Raw genomic sequence first — 24,608 nt, forward strand, 5'->3', positions numbered from 1 at the left:
TTGTATTTGATGACTTACTATTTTTACCTCTGTTCTTTCCATTAAAAATGTGATTAGTTTTTCTCTTGCCCCTCCTAAAGATCATTTCCTGTGGATGTTTGAGATTATAGGATAAAATGACTGGAAAAAATATTTTCAACCCCTCTTCACTCCAGAAACCCCGGTCTGTGCTGCTCTGAATGCATATAGGTAGAGATGCTCTCTCCTCATCTGTGCTTTGCCTGGATCACAGTCTGCAGAAGTACTAGATATCATTTGTGACACAGAATCCAAATTATGGCACCATGGAAGGAATCTCACACGGAAGACAATGGGAACTAGATAATCCACTAGTAAATTTTATACACCGAAGTTAGACTTTTTCTTCTTCAGGACTAGATCTCTTCTGGTAACGCAGAAAATTCTGTGTGATGATTTCTTAGTATTGATAAAGATATGCAAGGGCTTGCAGCGGTAGGAAAAGGCCTCAGACATCGTGTCCCTGTATATAGTCCCTGGGACATTGACAATGCCCCACACTGAGCAAGGGGAAAGAAGTCTGCATTTACAGATAAGGAAGAAAGGGAAGTGCCTTTTGTAACTTCAGCCACACCCATAGCACACCCAATCAAGGAAGATATAAATGAGAGCCTCTACTCAGCTCCTGGGCAGGGCCCTTCCTGGCAAGATGAAGCCTACCGTCTTCCTCATCCTTTCCCTGCTCCTCATTTGGGTGAAGCAAGCATCTGGAAAGAAACTCCTTGGTGAGTGGAGAGGGACAGTTGGGGGAAGACACACAGGGAAAATGTCCTGTAAGGGCATTCTGGGTGTGAGTAAATAGTCATGCAGAGCTTCTTCTCCCAGAAGATAATGAGACTTCTCCACCTACAACCACATTCCATGTGGCTCTTCAGGGAGTTCATAAGGAAACAGTTCGTATTATCAATTACCAGAGGAATAGCAAAGCCAGTTACCAAATGAACCATGCCAATTACCAAATTAGACAACAAAGCCAACACTGTTCAGCATAAAAGGCCAAACAATAAGCTGAATCTCAAAGCAGATTTAGATCTAAATCAAACAGCAAGTAGATGACAATTACCATGACTAGAAATAAAGATAAAACCAATATTACTGGAATTCACAACATGAAATGACAATATCAGACTGTTACAAGCTAGCCTGAGTCTTAAGCCTCTTGAAAGATGGAAATTAGAAAAAGAACTAGTTCTAAGATGAAAATAAAATGTAAGTTTATCATAGGGAAGGGACATAACAGTAACTTTCCTAGGGAGCCCCCCAAAAAGACAGCTAACCTGGCTACTGTACAGACACAGCAAGCCCTTACAAATCATACATTTCCCTTTTATATGGTCGCAAAAGGATGTCATTAAGAAAAAAAAAAGAAGGTCATTAGTATCCATTTTTCTGAGGCCTTCAGATAATGCAGTTTCAGTTTTTGTGCAGGCATGTGTTTGCTCCTGGCCCAAATAGTGCTGAGAAAGGTGAATGTCTTCCTACGGAAATGCATTACAACAGAGGTATAACGTAGTCAGGATTAGTTCTGGGTTAGAGCTATTGATTGCAGCAGTCTCACCCAGTTTGCTCATACATTTTATTCCCCACCTAAAGAATACACTGATTTGCTCACTTAAATACCTGATTTATTTTCCTGCTCTTCTCAACTAAAGTAGCAATTTCTTGCCATTTTATCTCAGGTTGCTGTTTCAAAGTCTTACAATTCCCCTTGTCTCAAGACCAAAATTCAGGTAGAAATCAAGAACAGTTCATTCAAAGATATCAAGGTGGGCATCAGAATACAATTTTTGTGTAGCATGTAGTTGACAATGGTCATAATTTGGTGTAAAATGCTGATCAAGATCATAGATTTAGCCAACAGGTAGTTGGAATGTCTGGCAAGTATCTAAGTGGAGAACAAGGGCCAATGTAGTGTAGAAAAGATAAAGTAAAAGCTATGTCACAGGCATTTTCCCTTTCTAAACAAAACAGCCAGTGGGTGACCAAAACCATACTCCAAATTCTATTTATATCATTATATCAACAAAATGCACATGCAGGAGAATGTTTAAGTTAAAATCAAATGATTCTATACCATGGACAGTAAGACAGGCCATAAAACGGACCTCATGGCAGTTTGCTATTCAAACTGAATAACTAGTACATAACAAAGATCAAAACCAGAAACAAAATTCTAATTAAGCCCAAGGACATAACTACTGTGCAAATGGAATGTAAGGCCAGTACCACCCTACGTCAAGGGAAAAAAATCCACTCAATTATGAACAAAAGGGAAGCAGAAAAATAAATCCTGGGGTGGTTTTTCTAATCAAAACAGCTGACATGTGACAAGGATCAGAGATAGGAGGAGAGAACAGATGTAGGGAATTGAAAGAAGACAGAATAACACCAGTGAGTCATATATCATTCTTTGTAAAGATGCATTTCAGAGAGCGAAGTTTTACTAAATCCAATAAGTTAATTTAATTTTATCTTTATACGGAATATTCTTTGGGAAGGGAGTTGCTGAGTATTGCGCCTAGAACACTATGCATACTAAGCACTTCTCTACCACTGGATTACACTCCAGCCTGAATACATTCAAGTGGAGAAGAAGGGAAGAATGAAGCAGTTTTAAAAATGAGTAAAGGAAATGTCAGTGTCTCTTAAAATATGAAAAAAAATAATCCTTTATGCCAAGGTAAAGTTAATTAGAAACTTCTGTGTGATATTATTTCTCACAGATTTATTTAACATCAGTAAGAATTTAAAAATTAGATACACAATCTGTATACAAGGCTAGCAGAAACAGGTGGTTTCATTCACCGCTGGTGAGAATAAAATATAGTACAAGCTCTATCAAAGAAAATAGGGCAATATTATCAAAATCTCACATGCATTTAATCTTTGTATTAACAAGTCTATTTCTAAGCACATAGCCTACAAGAAAGACCTTATGCATCACAAGGTACAATAGCAAAAGATTAGAAACAATTTATGAGTACAGCAACATGGATTACAAAAGACCAATGTAAGTCATAAATGCTATGCCCTGCAATTTTAAAACACACACACACACACACAAACTAACAGTCTATGAACTAAAATGTTACCAATAACCAATCATTTACAACAATCCACCCTTCCAAGGACTTCTCACCCATCCATAAATTTTCCTTCCTTACTTCCAGAACTAATAAGCTTTTGGGGACTAAGACTAAAGCCCAAGGACCCTCTGTCACTAAGCTACATCCCCAGCCACTTTTACTTTTTTCTCTTGAGACAAAATCTCACTATGTTGCCCAGGCTAGCCTCAAACATCTGATGTTTTTGCCTCAGCTTCCCAAGAAGCAGTTAATTATAAGTATAGGCTATTATGCTCATGTGCTTTTGAACTTTTTTTTTTTTTGGAACCAGGGATCAAACTCACACCCTTGCACTTGTCAGGTAGGTGCTTGTGCCACTAAGCTAAACCCCTAGCCCCTGGTTTTGAACTTTTAACAAACATATAATTCTAAATAGATTCTGGGACTGGCATTTTTTATTCAACATTATTTTAATTATAGTTATGTGCATGGTTGTATTTCAGATATTTTTGCAATTTTACAACATTGTACTCTAATAATATGTGATGACATACTGCATTTGTCTATTGTCATTATCAGAAAGGCATAGTACTTTTGGTGACATAAATTAGTACACTAACATTGGAGAGCTGTTTCCTATATTTATCACAGTTAATCATATCTATACCCCATGATCTATGTTCCACTATCCAGCAATTTCATTTTTAGTGAAATAAGATATATACAAAAATGTTCACAGTAAAATACTTAAAATAGTCAAAAACTACAAATACTCAATGTATATCATCAGTAGAGTGAATATATAAATGTTTCATTATTTTCACATAACAAAATAATATGCAAGAGTCACTATATATGAACCACAAGACTATACTTCAAAAGATAGATTTCAAAAACATAATGTTGAACAAAATAAGTACAGTATGTAAAAATGATTCTTCCATTTATGTAAAATTTAAATATACACATTTTAATATACAGTTCAAATCTAGACAAATTATTTCAAATTAACATAATTTCAAATTATTTCAAATTAACATAAAATCCATGAAGGTGTTAACGTGGAGGAAGAGGGAGAATGAAGCAACTGGTGAGGGCTACGGACATCAAGATAGTAAGTATTCTTGTTTACCTATTTATTTTAGTGTTACTCTTTAAAGAACATACATATTTTCTACTCTCATTTTTATTTGAATGATTTATTCCATTGTAATTTTAAGGCATACACCAACATTCTGACATTGCTTATCTCCAGTTTCAGCCTTGGTGAATACGTAGTCTGAGTCCAGGGAAAAACCCAGAGTTTATTATCCAATAATCAGTCTTTCTTCCTTGCTTCACTCCAATCTCCAGTGAGTGTAAAGTGTCAAGTTTGCTCCTGAAAATTCCCTGATTGGGGCTGGGGATTTATCTCAGCGGCATAAGTGTCTGCCTTGCAAGCAGACAGTCATGAGTTCAATCCCTGGTACCGATAAAAAAGGAAAAAGACCAAAAAAAAAAAAAAATGCCCTGAATGTAGGCATCTACTTTTATTACTCTGACCTCTTGGTAGCAAAAATAGATACCAAGCCAGATTAGCTTAGGTAGAAGGCTAATATCTTCACTTATAACCAAGCTTTAGGGAGATCATGGGAGCTCTCCAAGACTTCCAAGACTAAGGAACAGGAAGGGCTGGCTGGTGACTTCAGAGCTTCTTTCCATCGCTCAGTAGCTGACATTTGTTTTGCTCAGACAGTAGAAACTACAACTGAATAAACAGCTTCTGGATGCCCAAGTTCATATGTGCCAATATGCCACGTTTAGTCAAAGGAGGAATTTCTTCCTTTTCTTTACTACACATTCAAATAAATTGCTTCAGAAGCCCTGGCCTGAAGCCAAACTTTCATTACTAATGGTACTTAAAAGATAAATTTAGTACATGAGACTTAAAAATTGAATTTATGAAAGAGAAGGAAGGAAGAAGGGAGGAAAAAAGGAAGGAAGGGAAAGGAAGGCAAGGAGGGAAAAAGGAAGAAAAGAAGGAAGGAAGGAAGGAAAAAGGGAAAAAAGAAGGAAAAAGAAATTAAGTTCAGAAGAAGCAAAGTGCTGTTGTATGAAGGAGGAAGGCAGGCTAAACACATTACATACTGCTATACCAGATAATATGTGTTTTCTTCCCTTTAAATGCTGGGGTCCTTTCTGTTAGTCTACTGTGAGTTTGAAGCAGAAGACTGCACAGGATTCCAAACAAAACCAAGACACAGAGTTTTAGGAACAAAGAGCAGTTTGTTTGCTGGTCTCTCTCCAGGAGATTAGTGTCCTCCTGAGAGCGGAGAACAAAAGCCTGTTTCCACTTTTATATTATTTCGGTCCTATGGGGAAATTGTTCATTGGATTCAACAAAAAGTGCAGTTATACAGATGAAAGCAATGACTAAAGGGAATGAACAGTGATCAAGGGGCAGTGAGTCCAGACAAACCCTTCCCAGTCTGCTAGGCTCGGCTTGTCCATACCTCAGAGCTGTACCCACGGTAGAGGTCATAAGCATCGATTTCCTCGGGGAGCTTGGCTGCACAGTTAACACATAGCTGTCCAGTTTCACTCCAAGGAGATGATCTCCTCTCTCAATTTCTAGGGCGTTATCTTCTTCCAGACCTAGAATTTCACCTTCCAATTACTTTCATGGTGCCTCACTAAAGTCACCCACAAAATGTCAAAATATAATAACCAGTCTTTAGACTTTCAAGGCATATTTGCCTTTCACTGTCTTTCTCAGGTCAGGGAAGAATGAAGGAAAAGTCCAATTTGATGCTAAAAAGGGTAAAAATAATAGGATAGATCTGAAAGGGGTTAGTAAAAGCGGGCACAATAGGATAGCATACTAAATTTGAAATTAAGATTGGAAGTACTAGTGACTTACTAAATGAACACAAGCAATTCCTTTATCTTCCCTGGATCTGTTTTAAAATATGAAGAATGTGGTTGTAATACTAGATAAGGGCCAACCGGCAGCATTTCTTGTTAGTGAGAAAGTGGGACAGATTTTGGAGCTATTAGAAGTGATATAACATAATGCCTACCATTTTTTCCTGTGAATAATCTTTAAGAAAGCCCCAACAGCCTTCTGGCTATTTCCTGGGAGAGCTAAGGAAATGTCTTCTCTCACATAAAATCACAAACTTGTGGTTGGTGCCAGAACTCCTTGGGCTGCATAAAGCAAGACTTGGCCTCAGCTCTTAGCCAAACACCTTCCTGACAATGTGGGCACCAGTCACTTGGTGTGGCTCCGTTGCTCATCTTTGAGATGCTGGCAGTAGATGCAGCTGCCATAGGAGCTGACTGGACAGGAGACCTGGAAGAACTGAGACAGGATAAAAAGAAGCTCTCAGGGGCCTCCTGGGCTTAGATAGAGGACACTTATGAAGAAGGAGGCATGGATGGAGCCCACACTTCAACCTTGTGACTATCTTCTTTAGGACCAGAGAAGGTAGGACATGAAGAAGACCCCCCATCCCACATTTCCAACCAGTGATTGAGATCTGAGGGCTGTTTGTATAGGTCATACTGTTATATAGCCTTGGCATCAGGGATCATTATCAGTGCTGTGACATGCAAGAACATAATGAGCTTCAGGACTCACTCTGGAGCCTGCCTTCTGCCACCATTAAAGCACTTAAGTAGTTGTCCTATAGAAGCAGGTTATTAAACAACAAGGGCTCAGATACCAGGCAGGTTGAGGTCCACTGGCTTATAAGAAGAAAACCAAGACAGAGACAGAAGTGAGGAATTGCCAATCAATTTCCAGAGCTAGGATAGAACTCAAGTCTCCTGGCATAAGGCTCAGGGATCTTCAAAAGGCTCAGGGCCCTTTCTTCCTCCTCAGAATTTCCTCAGAAGGTTTCCTTCTCATTTCTGGGTATCAACTCAGTCTGCAATGAGTTCCCAAGAAACAAAGAATGGAAAGCAGAGAAAGAAACACACATGCCAGAGAATGGTGATCCTGTAGCCCCAGTCTCCAAACAGAAGGGACCAGTCTTTCAGGAGCACAGATGCAAGCTATTTCTGGAGCATCTCCCCCACTTCTGGGCACAATTTGAGTCACACTGCAGGGAGTAGTTCTTGGACCTATGGGAAAAACATGGTAAGCAAAACAAGTATAGTGGGTCTAAATGTGGGTGCATTTTTTCTTTAACAGTTGCTGTTAAAGGACAAGAAACTGTGCAAGGTCAGGTTTGGACCACAGGACAGGATCCCATGGAAGAAGAATTTATAGTTCAACGTAAAGATCCCATGATCGGTTCCATTTGGGTTAATGGACAAGGTTTCGTGGAAGAAGCAGTTTCAGTCAAAGGTCTCAGCTCTATGAAAGGTCGCATGCGAGTCAAGGGACAAGCTCTGATTGGAAAAACTGTCTCTGTCAAAGGTCTCCACCCTGTGAAAGGTCGCATGAGGGTCAAAGGACAAACTCTTATGGGAAAAGCAGTTTCTGTCAAAGGTCACGGTTCTTTGAAAAGTCGCATGCAGGTCAAAGGACAAGATCTAATGGGAGAAGAATTTTTAGTTCAAGGTAATGATCCAGTGATCAGTCACATTTGGGTCAACCAAGAAGATTTCGTGGAAAACCCAGTTTCAGTTAAAAGTCTTGGAATGGTGAAAGGTCGAGGTTACCTGAAAGGTCATGGCTATCTGAAAGGTCAAGGTTCTCTGAAAGGTCAACTACAGATCAAAGGACAAGATTCCATGGAAGAAGAAATTACAGTTAAAGGTCTCCAACCTGTGAAAGGTCCCATACAGGTCAAAGGACAAGATCTCATGGGAGAAGAATTTTTAGTTCAACATACAGATCCAATGATCAGTCACATTTGGGTCGATGGACAAGATTTTATGGAAGAAGAAGTTTCAGATAAAGGCCTCAGTCCTGTGAAAGGTCACATGCAGATCAAAGAACAAGATCTGGAAGAAGCAGTGTCAGTTAAAGGTGTAGGCACTGTTAAAGGTCCAGGTTCCCTGAAAGGTCGTGGTTCTTTGAAAGGTCACTTACAGATCAAAGGACAAGATCTGGATAAGGCAGTTTCAGCTAAAGGCCTCAGTCCTGTTAAAGGCCGCAGTTCTCTAAAAGGTCAGGGTTCTCTGAAAGGTCGGGGTTCCTTGAAAGGTCAGGGTTCCTTGAAAGGTAGTATGCAGATCAAAGGACAAGATCTCACAGGAGATAAAAATTTATTTCAAGGTCAAGATCCAACAAATGGTCACACTTGGGTTGGGGGACAAGATTTTGTGGAAGAACCAGATTCAGTTAAAAGCCTTGGTCCTGTAAAAGGTGGCACACAAATCCAGGGACAAGACTTCCTTGGAGAAGCAGTTGCAGTTAAAGGCTTTGGTCCTATTAAAGGTCATAGTTCTCTAAAAGGTCGAGGTTCTCTGAAAGGTCTGGGTTCTCTAAAAGGTCAGAGTTCTCAGAAAGGTCGGGGTTCCTTGAAAGGTCAAGGTTCCTTGAAAGGTCATACCCAGGTGAAAGGACAAGATCTCATGGGAGAAGAACCTTTAGTTCAAGGTCAAGATCCAACAGGTGGTCACATTGGGGTTGGTGGACAAGATTTTGTGGATGAAGCAGATTCAGTGAAAGGCTTCAGTCCTGTGAAAGGTCGCACACAAGGCCAAGAACAAGACGTGGGACAAGCAGTTTCAGTTAAAGGGTTTGGTCCTGTTAAAGGTAGGGGTTCTCTAAAAGGTAGAGGTTCTCTGAAAGGTCGGAGTTCTCTAAAAGGTCAAGGTTCCTTGAAAGGTCGTACACAGGTCAAAGGACAGGACCTCATGGGAGAAGAACCTTTAGTTCAAGGTCAAGATCCAACAGGTGGTCACATCGGGGTTGGTGGGCAAGACTTTGTGGATGAAGCAGATTCAGTGAAAGGCTTCAGTCCTGTGAAACGTCGCACACAAGGCCAAGAACAGGACCTCCTGGGACAAGCAGTTTCAGTTAAAGGCTTTGGTCCTGTTAAAGGTCGGGGTTCTCTGAAAGGTCGGGGTTCTCTAAAAAGTCTGGGTTCTCTAAAAGGTGGAGGTTCTCTGAAAGGTCGGGGTTCTCTGAAAGGTCCAGATTCCTTGAAAGGTCGAAGTTCCTTGAAAGGTCGTACGCAGGTCAAAGGACAAGATCTCACCGGAGAAGAACCTTTAGTTCAAGGTCAAGATCCAACGGGTGGTCACATTGGGGTTGGAGGACAAGATTTTGTGAAAGAAACAGATTCAGTGAAAGGCTTCAGTCCTGTGAAAGGTCGCACACAAGGCCAAGAACAAGACCTGGGACAAGCAGTTTCAGTTAAAGGCTTTGGTCCTGTTAAAGATCATGGTTCTCTGAAAGGTCGGGGTTCTCTAAAAGGTCTGGGTTCTCTAAAAGGTGGAGGTTCTCTGAAAGGTCGGGGTTCCTTGAAAGGTCATACACAGCTCACAGGACAAGATCTCATAGGAGAAGAACTGTTAGTTCAAGGTCAAGATCCAGTGGTTGGTAGACAACATTTTGTGGAAGAAGCAGGTTCAGCAAAAGGCCTTAGTCCTATTAAAGGTCGCAGTTCTCTGAAAGGTCACGGCTCCTTGAAAGGTCACCTACAGAGGAAAGAAGATCTGGATGAAGCAGTTTTAGTTAAAGGTCTCCATCCTGTGAAAGGTCGCACACAAGTTCAAGAACAGGACCTCCTGGGACAAGCAGTTTCAGTTAAAGGCTTTGGTCCTGTTAAAGGTCAAGGTTCTCTGAAAGGTCCCATACAGGTCAAAGGACAAGACCTCTTGGGAGAAGCAGTTTCAGTTAAAGGGCTCGGTCCTGTGAAAAGTCATGGTGCTCTGAAAGGTCAAGGTTCTCTGAAAGGTCCCATACAGGTCAAAGGACAAGACCTCTTGGGAGAAGCAGTTTCAGTTAAAGGCATCAGTCCTGTGAAAAGTCATGGTGCTCTGAAAGGTCACGATTCTTTGAAAGATCACCTACAGATGAAAGGACAAGATCTAAATGAAGCAGTGTCCGTTAAAGGGCTCAGCCCTGTGAAAGGTGGCATACAGGTACCGGGGCAAGACATCCTGGGAGAAGCAGTTTTGGTTAAAGGTCTCACGCCTGTGAAAGATGGCACACAGATCCAAGGGCAAGATCTCCTGGCAGAAGCAATTTCGATTAAAGGTCTCGCTCCTGGAAAATGTGGCACACAAGTCGAAGGGCAAGACTTCCTGGGAGAGGCAGCTTTGGTTAAAGGTCTCGCCCCTGAGAAAGGTGGCACACAGGTCCAAGGGCAAGACGTCCTAGGAGATGCACTTTCAGTTAAAGGTCTCCTTCCTGTGAAAGGTGACATGGGAATCAAAGGACAAGCTCTCATACCAGAAGCAGTTAAAGGCTCTAGTACTATGAAAAGCCTTATGCAGCTCAAAGGACAAGATGTTATGAGAGAAGCAATTGCAGTTAAAGGTCTCAGTTCTGTAAAAGATCAAATGCAGGTCAACGGACAAAATCTCATGGAAGTAGTTGCAGTTAAAACAGTCAGTTCTACAAAAGGTCATATACAGGTCACAGAACGAGATTCCATGGGAGAATTTTTCAGTCAACATAAAGATCCCACGATCGGTCACATTTGGGTCACAGGACAAGATTTCGTGCAAGAATCAGTTTCAGTGAAAGGTCTAGATTCTGTGAAAGGTGAAATGCGAGTCAAAGGACAAAATTTCGTTGGAGAAGCTGTTTCAGTGAAAGGTCTAGATTCTGTGAAAGGTCAAATGAGGGTAAAAGGACAACATTTCCTTGGAGAAGCTGTTTCAGTGAAAAGTGTTAGTTCTGTGAAAGACTGTATGCAAATCAAAGGACAAGATTTCACTGGAGAGGCAGTTTCAGTTGAAGGTCTCGATTCTGTGAAAGGTCACATGAGGGTCAAAGGACAAAATTTCATTGGAGAAGCAGTTTCAGTTAAAGATCTTGGTTCTGTTAAAAGTCACATGCAGTACAAAGGACAAGATTTCCTTGGAGAAGCTGTTTCAGTTAAAGGTCTCCATCCTGTGAAAGGTGACACGCAGGTCAAAGAACAAGGTCTCCTGGACAAAGCAGTTTCAGTAAAAGGGCTCAGTTCTGTGGAAGGAGGCAGGCAAGTCAAGGGACAAGCCTCCATAGGAGAAGCAGTTTCAGTCAAAGGTCTCAGTGCTAGGAAAGGTCACTCGCAGGTTAAAGGTCAAGATATTCTACAAGAAGCAGTCCCGGTCAAAAGTGTGGGTCATGTGAAAGGTGGCATGCAGATCAAAGGACAAGATGTCATGGGGAAAGTAGTTGCAGCCAAAGGTCTGGGTCCTGTTAAAAGTCACACGCAGGTCAAAGGACAAAATTTCCAAGATGCAGCAGTTTCAGTTAAAACTCTTGGTTCCATCAAACGTCAGGGTTCTTCGAGAAGTCAAAGTTCTCTCAAAGGTCCCATACAGATCAAAGGACAAGATTCCACAAAAGAAGCAGTTCTGGTACAAGGTCTAAGTTCTCCAAAAAGTCATATGCAGATTCATGAAAATGCCATGGAAGACACAGTTTTAATCAAAGGTCAAGATCGTATGAAACGTCACCGGCAGTTTAAAGGACAAGATCACATGGAAGAACATGCTGCATTTAAAGGTCAAGGAATGTTCAAAAGGCGAAGTTTCAGTAAACCTGGCTCCTGCCCTGACATTACAGGGCAATGCACACAGACAAGTGATTCCAAGTGTGGGAGTGATGTTGAGTGCCCAGGGACCAAGAAGTGCTGTGTGGGCATGTGCGGTGGGATGGAGTGTTTGATCCCCGAGTGAGGCAAGCACTAGCTGGAAGAAAGGGGGACCCCTGCCAATACAGAAGAAGGTTGAGTGGTGGGGAGTGATGTCAGGGTGGTGGAAAGAAGGAAATGGGGGAGTTGCTGGTCAGACTGAGAGACTGAGGGGTCTCAGAGGCCATGCGCAAGATGCAGAGGGGATGTCCCTATCTGTGTACTAGGTCTGAGTGCTTTGACCTGCTGAGTCATATCTCTGATTCTCTTCTCATCCACCAGGTAAAACCTGTCCTTACTGCACCTGTCCTGGGCCTATGTCTGCAGGCCTTTCTGTAGTCCCTAGTAGCACTTAGTAGTCTTAGTAGCACTACCCTTTCCCAGTGCCCATTGTTCCTCCTGATCTGGATGCCCAGTCTTGGGACTGCCTTTGTCTTCTACTTTCCAATAAAAAAGAAAGAAAAAACCCTCCTGCTCCATTTGTTTCTGGCTGCTATGATTTCTGGACTCCTGAAAGTTCTGGGAAAATGGATATAGATATGGATGAGACTTGATCTCTCCAGTGGAGAGAGAAAAGGATTCAGGAGACAGTTCCCTGGCTGTGAATCAGAGCAGGACCAGGAACAAGAGCCACATCCCTAAGGCTTAATGTTAGAAATTCAATTTTCAGCCCAAGTACCACAGCCTCCATTTGAGTAGGAAATGCTAATCAGCAAAGCTCACCTTTGCCCTAGGACCAGGAACCCTACACAAAGAACAAAACAAAGCACATTACATAAATTACAGGCATGTGTTTTTCATTCCCTTTCTGTCAGTCCTGACCTGGCTACTTTCAGTCCTGTAATATGACCAGCCAACCTTTGAGCTAGATATGCAACTCCCACCTTCCTTTTAATATTCCCAGGCACTAATATCATTCACAGAAGACAGACAAGGAATGACATTACAGGTATAGGGAGATGCATGTAAGAATTTAGGAAACTCAGGTCTGAGATTTCCTCAGACCTTCAGTTAAGCAATAGGCTCCCCACTAGACTTCTGTTTTAAGATGTGACTGAGGAGACAAGACACACTAAGTTCTTGATAGCTTAGTGTAAATAAATAGTGAACAATGTTTCAAGCTGGGGGCTAGCAGTGCAGATGTAGGGGGAACATTGAACAAACATGAAAAATTTCATGAATATGTGGTTGATCCACCTACCCCACTGCCCTTATACCTGGAAGCGCCTGGATGGGATAGGAAGAGCATAAACATGCTCAAGAGTCAGGTGAACTGAGAGCTCTCTCCAGCTTTGCCTCCCAATTTTGGGTGGTCCCAGAAAAAATCTGTTTTTCTCTGAGCCTCAGCTGTATGCTTAAACTGAATGGGTTGCATATAATTATTTAGGACGTCTGGTCTGTCTCTGCCATTATAGAATCAGAATCAACTTCTCTTTCTGTATTAGACAACTGCTATGAAAGGAAGTGGGGAGCAGAGATTTGGGGTGAGAGGACAGGAAGCACTGCAACACTTTCTCTTTCCATGAGCAGAAACCATGGCTCCCATCCCTCTCCATAGGCTGAACTGTTACCAGGGTTTGGATACCAGGGCATCTTATAATATGACTTCCTGTCTGACAAATGTAAAGTAAATATTGAGAGAATAATTGTGTATGTATTTTACCATTCACTCTGTCCAGGTCCTAAGCTTAATAAATTATATGTATTATAATATTTATTTTCCATTAAAATGCTCTTAAATTGGCATACATATTTTTCTAATTTTGTTACAAATTTATAGTAAAAGTGTTTAATCATCCAAAGCCACACAACTAGAAAGTGATGATAAACCATGTTTTATTGTATACTAGCGTTAATCAGTTAGAAAAAATATTTTCTATTCATTTATTTAATTATTTTTATTAGCATGTATTAATTATATGGAACACTGAGTTCCATTGTGGCATTTTCATGAAAACTTCACTATTTATAATAACAACAAAATAATACCATTTTTATAAATAAATAGCAAAAAGCATGCAGAATTTTAAAAATTTTTTCAAAACTTCAGAGATGCATTTTTTATTTTAAAGAGAGGAAAACAACAAAAACAATAATACAGAATTTCAAAACATGAAATTAATAAGGGTTAATATATTACATATTGCTATTTTCAAAGTAGTTGCTCAGATTAAAAGATATAGGTATGCAAAACTGATCAAAGTAAGCACAAACTATTCTTTTCAATGAGAAGAGAAATTAATAGTATAATTATCTTAATTTGATATATATATAAATATATATATATACATATTCTTTCCCCTTTTCTCCTTTTCCCATCCCTGTTGTTCTTTCCACTTGAGCCATTACTTCCCTTTCACAATATCTAATGTACATTTTAGATATTTACTCTTGCAGTTTCTTACACTAGGGAGACAATATGATGTTTACACATGCAACTCTGACTTATTTCTCTTATAAGTATGGTTTCTAGTTACATCCACTTACTATAAAAGCCTCAAGTTTATCCTTCTTTATAGCTGAGCAGTACTTCATTATATAAAAATACCACATCCTTTTTATCCATTCCTTGGTTGATAGGCATTTGGGTTGTTTCAAACATTTAGCTACTACAAGGGCTGGGAATTTAGTTCAGTGGTATAAGTGCCTGTCTGGCAGGCACAAGGTGATGAGTTTGATCCCCTGTACCAAAAAAGAAAAAAAATTAGCTATTATAAATTATGTTTCTATAAACATAAGTACACATATGTCATTATGGTGTGATGTTTTTAATTTTTCTGGGAAAATAACCAGAAGGGGAATAGCTGGGTTGAATGGGACCTCTAATCCTAGTTTTCTGAGGACTCTCCACACTGATTTCCACAGTGGTTATACCAGTCTACACTCCTACCACCAACTATGGAGAAAGATTCATTTTTCTCCACTGCCCCTCCAGCATTTCTTATTGGTTGATTTCATGATGACAGTCATTCTTTCTGAGGTGATACGGAATCTTAGTGTTGCTTTAATTTGCATTTTTCGAATGACCAGTGATGTTGAACATTTTTTTCATTTATTTTTCTTCCATTTTTATTTCTTCATCTGAGAAATATATATTCATCTCAGAGTGCCTTTTTCATTCTAGTTCTCTTCTTTGAATTTGTGGGATCTCATTTTTTTCAATTCTTTATATGTTTTACAGGGAAGTCCTTTCTCTGAGGAACTATTGGCCAAAATTTTTCTGTGAGTTTTCTTTTCACTTTGTCGGTGATTTCTTTTGATATGCAAATCTTTTTAATAAGATGAGATCTAAATTGTTGATTCTTCAAAGTACATCATGTGCAGTTTGGTTTTTGCTCATGAACTCTCTGCATATCTCTATGTCCTCTAGATTTCTACCTATATAGTGTTTCTGTTTCAATATTTAGATCTTTGATCCATTTTGACGTTAGTTTAGTGCATGGTGATAGACGTGGGTCTAGTTTTAGTCCCTGACATGTGGAAAGCCAGTTTTACCAGAACTGAATTTATTACAAAGGCTATCTTTCTTCCAATGAACTTATTTGGCCACTTAGTCAATAATAAGGTAGCTGAGTGTGTTTATAGTTGTGTCTGCATCATCTAATCTGTTCCACTGACTCTCAGGTCTGGATTTTTTTCCAGTACCTTGCTGACTTTATCACAGTAGCTTTGTGGTATAATTTTAAGCCAGGGATTATAATACCTCCTGCCCTGTCTTTGTTTCCCAGGATTGCCTTTCTTATTCTAGGTCTCTTCTGTTTCCAAATAAATTTTAGGAAAGTATTCCTTAGATCTGTGAGGTATGCTAAAGGTATTTTGATTGGGATTGCATTATACCTGTTTAACAGTTCTGGGAGTATGGTCATTTTCACTATGTTTGTTCTTCTTATCCATGATCAAGAGATATCTTTTCATTTTCTGATATCTTCTTTGATCTCCTTTTTCAGGGTGCTGTAATTTTCAAGGAATAAATCTTTTGCTTCCTTTGTTAGATTGATTCCTAAGTATTTCATTTTTTTGGAAGCTATTATAAAGGGTGTTATTGCCCTAATTTCTCTCTTGGTGAGTTTGTTGTTTGTATACAAGAGTGGTATGGAGTTTTAAGTGTTGACTTTGTATCCAGTTATATTACTGAATTTGCTTATTAATTCTAGAAGTCTTTTCGTGGAGTTTTTGGGATCTATTATGTAGAGTATGTCATCTGTGAATAATTATAATTTAAATTCCTCCTTTCCTGTTCTTTCCTTTTATTTTTCTGTTTTGTCTAATTGCTCTGGTTAATGTTTCCAGAATTATATTGAATAGGAGTGGTGACCATGGCCATCCTTGTCTTGTTCATGATTTTAGAGTGAAGGCTTTCAGTTTTGTCCATTTAGTATGATGTTGGCTTTTGGTTTGGAATAGATGACTTTTCTCAGATTGAGGTAAAGATCACCTATTCCAATTTTCTGTAAGTTTTTATCATGCATGAGTGTGAGACATTATCAAAAGTTTTTTCTGCATCTATCAAGATGATTATGTGATTTTTGTCTTTGGCTCTGTAGATATGGTGTATTATGTTTATTGATTTGCATGTGTTGAGCCATCCATGCATTCCTGGGATGAGTTCCACTTGATCATGGTATATAATCTTAACAATTTGCTGCATTCTGTTTGCTAGTATCTTGTTGAGGATATTTTCATTTTTGTTCATTAGGGAGGTTGGCCTGTAGTTCCCTTTTTCGGTTGGGTTTTTCTCTGGTTTTAATATTAGAGTAATACTTGCCTCCAGGGATGAGTTAGGAAGTATTGCTTCCCTTTCAATTTCATTAAAGAGTTTGAGTATTAGTATTAAATCTTCTCTAAGTTTCTTGTAGAATTTAGCAGTGAATTAGGGCCTGGGCTTTTCTTTGTTGGCAATTTTTAATTGATAGTTATTTAGAATTTTTATGTCATCTTGATTCAGCTTTGGTAATTCATACATTTACAGGAGTTTTTCCATTTCTTTCCATTTCCATTTCTTTTGTGTTTTTCATCGTATGTGAGTAAAGATTTTCAAGTAGATATTCAGGTCTACTTGAATTTATATCTTCTGAATTTCCACAGCATCATTTCATACTTTTAATTACTCATGGAATGAATTTGACTTTATTTCTTTTTTATAAGGCTGACTATGGCTTTATCAATTTTATTTATTCTTTGAAAAAAACAATGCTTTGATTTATTAATTCTTTGTATTATTTTCTTAGTCTCCATTGTGTTAATACCTGCTCTGATCTTTATAATTTCCTCCCTTATGTGAGCTTTGGGCTCAACTTCCTTTTCTTTGCCTACAAGCTTGAGATGGTGCAGTAGGTTGTTTATTTGTGATCATTCTGTTTTCCTGACATCAGAATTCACCATTAAAAATTTTCCTCTTAGGTCTGCTTTCATTTTGTCCCACAGGTTCCAGTATGCTATGTCTCCATTTTCATTTAATTGCAGACACTGTGTTATTTTTTTCTTTAATTTCATCTGTGACCCATTAGTTGTTCAGAAGGTATCATTTAATTTTCACATGTTTATGGAGTTCTTGCAATTTGTTTTGTCATTAATTTCCAATTTCATTGCACTATGGTCAGATAATATGCATGGGATAATTTCAATTCCTTTGCATCTACTTAAGTATGTTCTGTGGACTAATGTATGGTCTGTTTTAGAGAATGTCCCATGTGTAACTGAGAAGAATATGTATTCTGATGTTGTTTTATGGAACACTCTATAAACATCAACTAAGTCCATTTGTTCAAAAGTGTAGTTCAGTTCTGATATTTCTTTGCTGATTTTTTCCCTCCACTTGATCTTTTTTTTACAGTGGTGTATTAAGATCCCCATTATAATTGTGTTGTTACTCGTTTGATTTTCCCTGTCTATTAATGTTTATCTTACATAGTTGGGCACTTCTGTGCTTGGTGCATATACATTTATGGTTGTTATCATCCCTTCTTGAAGCGCTCCCCTAACAAGTGTGTAGTGACCTTCTTTATCTCTTTTGACAATTCTTGGTTTGAAATATAGGGTGTTTGCAAACAGAACAGCTACCCTGCTTTTTTCTCAGTGCCTGTTGCATAGAATATTGTTTTTCATCCTTTTACTTTCAGGCTATGAATTTCTTTTTGAGTTAAATATGTTTTTTGTATACAGTATACTGTTTGATTTTATCCTTTGTTTCATCCTGCAGTCTGTTTCTTTTGACTGATGAATAGAGGCCATTTATACTGATAGCTATATGTATTGGATTATATTTTTCATTTTATTTTCCTGCTTATGGATTCCTATGTTTCTTCTCTTTTTTAATTCATTTCCCTGCTTGGTGATTTTGGTGTGTTGTTATTCTTGGAATTGTAGTCATTTTTACTTCTGTCTAGAATATCTTTCAGTACTCCTTGTAGTGTTGATTTGGTGGTCATGAACTTCTTCAGCTGTTCTTTTTCATGGAAGTACTTTATTTTTCCACTAATTTTGAAAGATAGTTTTGCAGGGTACATCAGTCTGTATTGAAAATTGTTTTCTTTCAGGACCTGAAATACTTTAAGCTCCTCTTGGCTTGAGGGTTTCTGTTTGTATTGAGAAGACTGCTGGGCTCTCCTTTTTTAGATGATCTGTTTCTTTTCTCTGATAGTTTTTAGTATTTTGTCCTTGTGCTAAATTTCTGGAATCTTGATTATTATGTGTCTGAGTGTAGATTTAATTTGGTTTTGGATAATGGATGTCTACATGCCTCACTTATCTGTATGACAGATTCTTTTCCTCCATTTGGAAAATTTTCTGCTATTACTTCTGCAAATAGTTTTAAATGTCATTTGTGTTGACTCCTGCTTTTGCACTGATACAAATTACTCTTATATTATTTTTCTTTATGTCATCTTGCAGTTATTGAATTGTTATTACCTGATCTTTTGTTATTTTCAAGAGATACTTCCTTTAGTGATCGCTAGCCATGATACTGTCTTCAAGGTCTCAAAGTTTGTCTACAGTTTCATTCAAGCAGTTTTGCCAGCTTTCAATGGAGTGTTTAATTTCCTAGATATCTGTCTGAATTTGTTTCATGTATTCTATTTCTTTCCTATATTCATCATTCATGATTTCCATCCTTTTCTTATAATTATCTATTTTTATCTATCTCTATTCTAGATTTGCTGATAAATTCCTTTATAAATGGTGACATTTCTTTTCTTACCTGAGAGATTATCTGTGATCTAATTTCCTCTATTGCCTCATGGATTTGCTTCTTTACCTCAGTTGCTTTCATTTCATAAATGTCCCTATATTGTCATTTCCTGGATTTATTCTGTGTGGGATGGAGGTCTGAGGTTGAATTTTGCTTCTGTATCTTGTCATTCTGTATTTCAAAAGATTTTTTTATTTTGTTTTCTGTGTTGGTTCTGTAAGTTTTTGTAGTAGGTAGCTTTATCACCAATATCAAGGCCTCTCTTGCAAGGTTTGTTCTTCAGAGATATCTTCTGTGTGTAAAATGTTCTTGGTTTATGCTTGTCCCAAGATCCTACTTTTCCAATTAATTAAGAGTCAGATGTTGTTATCTGTTTGACTCAGTCCTCAGTCTTTGGTGCTGGGTATGATGAGGTTATTACCCCAGAACTTCCCAGTATTGTTACAGAAGTGAGAACAACTGATTAAAACAGATATGACAGCCTAGCTAAAATAGTATAATTAGCAATAACAATAGCATTAAGCACAGTGTAAAAACTGACAAACCATCATAAATTTTAATTTTGTATCTTTAACCATAGGGACAAAATCTACAGTTACATTACAGAACCAATCACAAACTGGGAACTTGTATGCAAAGTGTCTTCCCTTGGTAGAGTTATTTTACCCTACAGGGAGAAATTTAAGAAGGACAGTGAATAAAATCAAGATAATTGAAAAGAAAATAGAAGCCAGGCTGGAGGACAAAGGATGATCACATGAGCTTTGGAAAACTAGAGAAGAGAGCAGAAGAGTAAGCAAGGGATTATCTGAACTTGGTATCTCAGTTGGGATTAGTTTTCTGTGACTGGAGTTCTCCCCAGTCATTTAGAAAAAATAAAAAGAAAAAAGAGAAAAAAATATTTTTAAAAAGAGAGGAAAAGAGAAGCCCCAACCACATGCTTCTATTCTGTATATCTTTGTTTACAAGCACAACGCAGGTTCACCTAACTAACCACCTGTTGTCTTGTATTATTACTGTTGCTTCTGACAATTTCATACTGCTAGTCTAGCCTGTCCATCCTGTGCACTCTGGTCAGGGTCCCTACCGTGTGGCTGGCATTTCCCCCCATCCCAGTCTCTGTGTCTTCACACACAGTTCACTGGGACCCCAGCAGTAGGGAAGGGATGGGTCAGTTTCTGGGTCTTCCCATGCTGTTCACCTAGATCCCAGCAACCACCAATCTCTCTCTGAGCCTTTGTGTGCTCTTCACTTGGATCCCAGCATCTACAAGAAGCTGGGATGGTCTGTGAGCCTTCTTACACCATTCTGTTTACCAGCAGCACCTGGCCTCTCTCTGAGCTTTCCCAAACTCTTCACCTGGTTCACAGCAGCTGAAATGGAAGAGGACAGTCTCAGGGTCTCCCCACACCATTTTATTGCTTGGTTTTTCATATTCCACTGTGTGTGTGGGTGTGTGTGTGTGTGTGTATGTGGTTGAGATCAAGTAGAGTGAAGAGTTTTTTGTTGATATGAGGATATCTTTAGTCTTTAGTTAAGTTCTGTTTTTCAGTGATGTATTTTTGGATTTATTTGTCCAGTGATATTTCTTACCATTTCAACCTATTCAATTTAGTGGGGTTGGACCCTGTCACTGTATTTTAAGAAGAGATTTTCTACTGGCTATAACAGTATCTACCCAACAGCACACATCAATCATAACTATTAAAACTTATTTTGATAATTTTATTTCTTTTAACATCCCTTACAGACTATATTGAACTCTGGTGTGGGATGCGGGGTGTGGAGAGAACAGTAAAGCGGAGGGGTTATGTCAGTGAGAATAGGTAAGAGAAAGGTAGGAAAAATGACAATAAGTTAAAAAATCAAAATTTGGATTCCCTTGGAATTATTTTCTAACTGGGATAAAGAGCAGGTGTTTAGGAAGTCAGGGTGAGTATTTGTGTAGGCAGGAGGTTGTATGCAGATGAAAATGTATTTAGAGACTGAGGGACTATGAGATTGTTGGTGCCTATTAACATTTTTGTAGATAATTTTGTTTGGTTCCTCTAAGCTCAGTTTTATTAAGAATTACCCAGAAGTGCCTTTAAATGGAACTGCTTAATTTATAGTTGTGCCTGGCTCAGGGGTCTTTGAGAATGGCTTGTGGAAACAGCTTAGAAAAGTTTGGAGATGATAATTGAAAAATACCACTGGAATGCTTTAGGCTTTACTGTAAAAGAGATTCTTGTCAGAGCTCCGGGACCATAAAGCCTGTAAAGATTAGGCTCAGGAGATTTCTGCCATGAAGAATGACTGCCTTGGCTACCATACTTCAGGTAATGGGTGTTATGCCTTGTCAGAAAGTTTGTCTGTATTTTTATTTGGTCTAGAGACTCTACCTGAGATTGAGATTAAGGGCAATGGACTAATTTATCTTGAAGAAGTTTTAAGAAAATATAATGTTGAGGCAGTGGCATGGCTGTTATTAAGGGCTTTTAGCCAGATATATGTTGAGAAACAAGAACACAGAGCCCAGCAGAATGATTCAAAATGTTGTGAGTTTGGCTAGAAAGGAAGCACCAGTAAAGCTTCAGACTGCAAAAATAGAGAACAGGAGATCTTGATTGCTGAGAAAGAATGGGAGAATAGAAAAGATGACTTGAGGGGATCAAAAAAAGCAGAAGAATCCACCCTATGTAGCCTCAAAATTGCAAAAGTGAAAGACTTTCTTTGAGAAGAAAGTACTAGTGTACCATGTTCCAGAATGGCAGTGGCAAAACCATGTTCCAGAATGGTGGCAGCCCAGAGAATCTGTTCCTCAGAATTGAGTTCACAGTGCTCAGTGAAACAGGCACTCAACTCCTACAGCCAAGAGACAAGGAAGTCTGGTTACTGCTTCAGCTAGTAGCAGACCTTTGCTTTTTCCACATAGGGTTGGCTTAAAAATGCATATATAATGCAAGAGCTGTGGGACCAGGAAAGCTTCCACCCAGATTTCAGATGGTCTGAGAAGCCAGGCCAAGGGTTTCTGGGAGGGCAATATGTCAAGTTGTGAGTGTGAAGCTGAAGGTGCAGTGGAGACCCCAGAAGTTTTTTTTTTTTTAATTTAAAAGGAAAAAGAGAAAAAAAAGCAGAACAAAACAAAACAGTGTAAGGGTACAAGTAATACAGAACTACAAAAAAAACAGTAAGCTATCATCAGTTAATAGATTACATGCTATCATCTTAGAAATGGTGTTTCAGGTCATAGGATCAAAGCATACAAAGTGAACATTCAAACAGTGAGACTGCAAATAGTTGTGTTCAGTAATCCAATCAAAAATAGTAATATGGTCATCTATTTAACACACCTAAACACCCTTGCTGTTGTATCCTTTAGGGAACTTTTTTTCCCTCTCTTTATTACAACAAAATTTATACATTTGGGGTTTTACTGCTCCCTTAGATCTTATTACTTTTTTGTAAGAGAATAAAATCAAGCATGATAAGACAAAGCTGTCAGTCAAACCCAAGGATAGACATAGCACATGATGTAAAAACAGAGTACAAGGTGATCAGCAATGGTTACCATAATGCCTCTTGCTTCCTTAAGAAGAATTGTCTATCTCATTAGGTATTATAAAGTTGAACAAAACAATAGAGAACAAAACCAATAAAACCTAAACATTGTAAATCTTACAGAACCTCAAAAGAGGGTAATAGTCAACCCAGAATGGGCATCATAGTGAATCTTATTGCCTTCAAAGTAGTTGCCTATACTCTGATACTTGACACTTTCATACAGAGCAGAATAGAGTCTAATCAGTCAAAACAAGATAACGGGAGTATTACAGGACTTCAAGTTAATAGGAAATCAAAAAAGTTACTATAATATATCCTGCTAGTTTTTTTAATTTTTCCCCTTAGTTTAAAAAAGAAATTTTAAAAAATTAAATAATTTTTTAATGAATAAGGAAGAGGTTGAGATAAAAGGGGGCATAACAACGTAACAATACAGGTTAAAGCACGACACTTTCAGCAACCTAGTGCTTCACCACCAAATAACCCGACAATAGTAGTTACCATAGTGTCTCTTTCCTTGAAATATTTGAATATAACTTCATATGCTATAGCATCAAACATATAAGACAGTGTAACACCATTCAAGTGGATGAAAGCATTGTAGAGTATTTAGAACCAGCTAACAGAAAAATTAACAATGGTTTCTATATTGTCTCTTTGCCTATAACAATTTTTGTTTATACTACCATATAAAATAAAATCCAGCAAGATACAACATGATAAAATCAATGGAGACAGAAGAGGCATAGTTTGGTGCGGCTTCAAAACAAGATGGTATTAAATCAGCACTAGCTATTATGATGTCTTGTTTTCTACAAAATAGCTGTTCAGGGGCTGGGGATTTAGCTCAGCGGCATGAGCGCCTGCCTTGTAATCAGGCAGTCGTGAGTTCGATCCCTGGTACCGATAAAAAGGAAAAAAAAAACAAAAAAAATAGCTGTTCATTGCATCACAAGACATAATATCAAATAGCCCAAAATAAAGCCATTCCAATTAATGAGTGAAAACTTTCTAAGGCTTCAAGTCCACATAATGGGGAATCATGGTTACCACATACTTTTATATATTTGAATCATTTGTTACACTAGGGAAACTATTTGGTGTTCACAGATGTGAGTTTGATTTATTTCACTTATGAGTATGGTTTCAAGCTGCACCCATTTATTGATAAATACCTCAGTGTGATCCTTCTTTATAGCTGAGTAGTACTCCATTGTTTAGAAATACCACAACTTTTTTATCCATTCCTCAACTGATGGACACTTGGGTTGTTTCCAAGATCTGGCTATTACAAATTGTGCTGCTATAAACATGGGTGCGCATATATCACTGTGGTATGATGCTTTCAGTTCTTCTGAGAATATGCCTAGAAGTGGAATAGCTGGAACAAATGGGACTTCCAATCCCAGATTTTTGAGAAATCTCCAGACTGACCTCCACAAAGGCTGTACCAGTCTACACTCCCACCAACAGTGTAGGAGAGTTCCTTTTCCCCCACAGCCTCTCCAGCACTTGTTGTTGTTGGTTTTCTTGATTCTAGCCATTCTTTCGGGAGTGAGATGGAATCTCAGTGTGGTTTTAATTTGCATTTCCCTAATGACCAATGATGATGAACATTTTTTCATGTATTTATTTGCCATTTGCATTTCTTCCTCTGAGAAGTGTGTATTCATCTCAGATTTTTGGATTGGGTCTTTGAATTTTGGGGGTCTGAGTTTTTTTAATTCTTTATATGTTTTAGACAAAAGTCCCTTGTCTGAGAGAGAGTTCACTAAAATCTTTTCCCAGTTTGTGGGTTTTCTTTTCACTATGCTGGAGTTTTGTTTTGTTTTGTTTTGTTTTTTGACTTACAGAAACTTTTTAACAAGAAGTGGTCCCAGCTATTGATTCTGGGAAGTATTTCCCGTGCAGTTTGAGTCCTGTTCATGAATTCTCCACCTACCCCTATGTCTTCAAGGTTTCTACCTAATTTGTCTTCCAATAGATTTAGTGTTTCTGTTTTAATATTCAGATCTTTGATCCATTTAGATTTTAATTTAGTACATGGTGATAGGCTTGGGTCGAGTT

The 24,608-nt window shown here is 38.5% G+C and overlaps 2 protein-coding genes across 2 annotated transcripts in view; one reads left to right on the forward strand and one right to left on the reverse strand.

Moving 5' to 3' along the window:
• Nucleotides 1-24,608, reverse strand: part of Svp (seminal vesicle polypeptide) — a 151,909-nt gene that overhangs the window by 76,640 nt on the left and 50,661 nt on the right.
• Nucleotides 647-12,268, forward strand: LOC100169695 (trappin 12). Its single transcript, NM_001173035.1, is given in 2 exon segments — nucleotides 647-743; nucleotides 7,258-12,268. Coding segments are annotated over 2 exon segments (4,674 nt in total). The 5' UTR covers nucleotides 647-667; the 3' UTR covers nucleotides 11,856-12,268.

This window comes from Cavia porcellus, unplaced genomic scaffold, assembly GCF_034190915.1.
Source record: "Cavia porcellus strain 051 isolate PalLab524CR breed Dunkin Hartley unplaced genomic scaffold, mCavPor4.1 scaffold_5, whole genome shotgun sequence".
Lineage (NCBI taxonomy): Eukaryota > Metazoa > Chordata > Mammalia > Rodentia > Caviidae > Cavia > Cavia porcellus.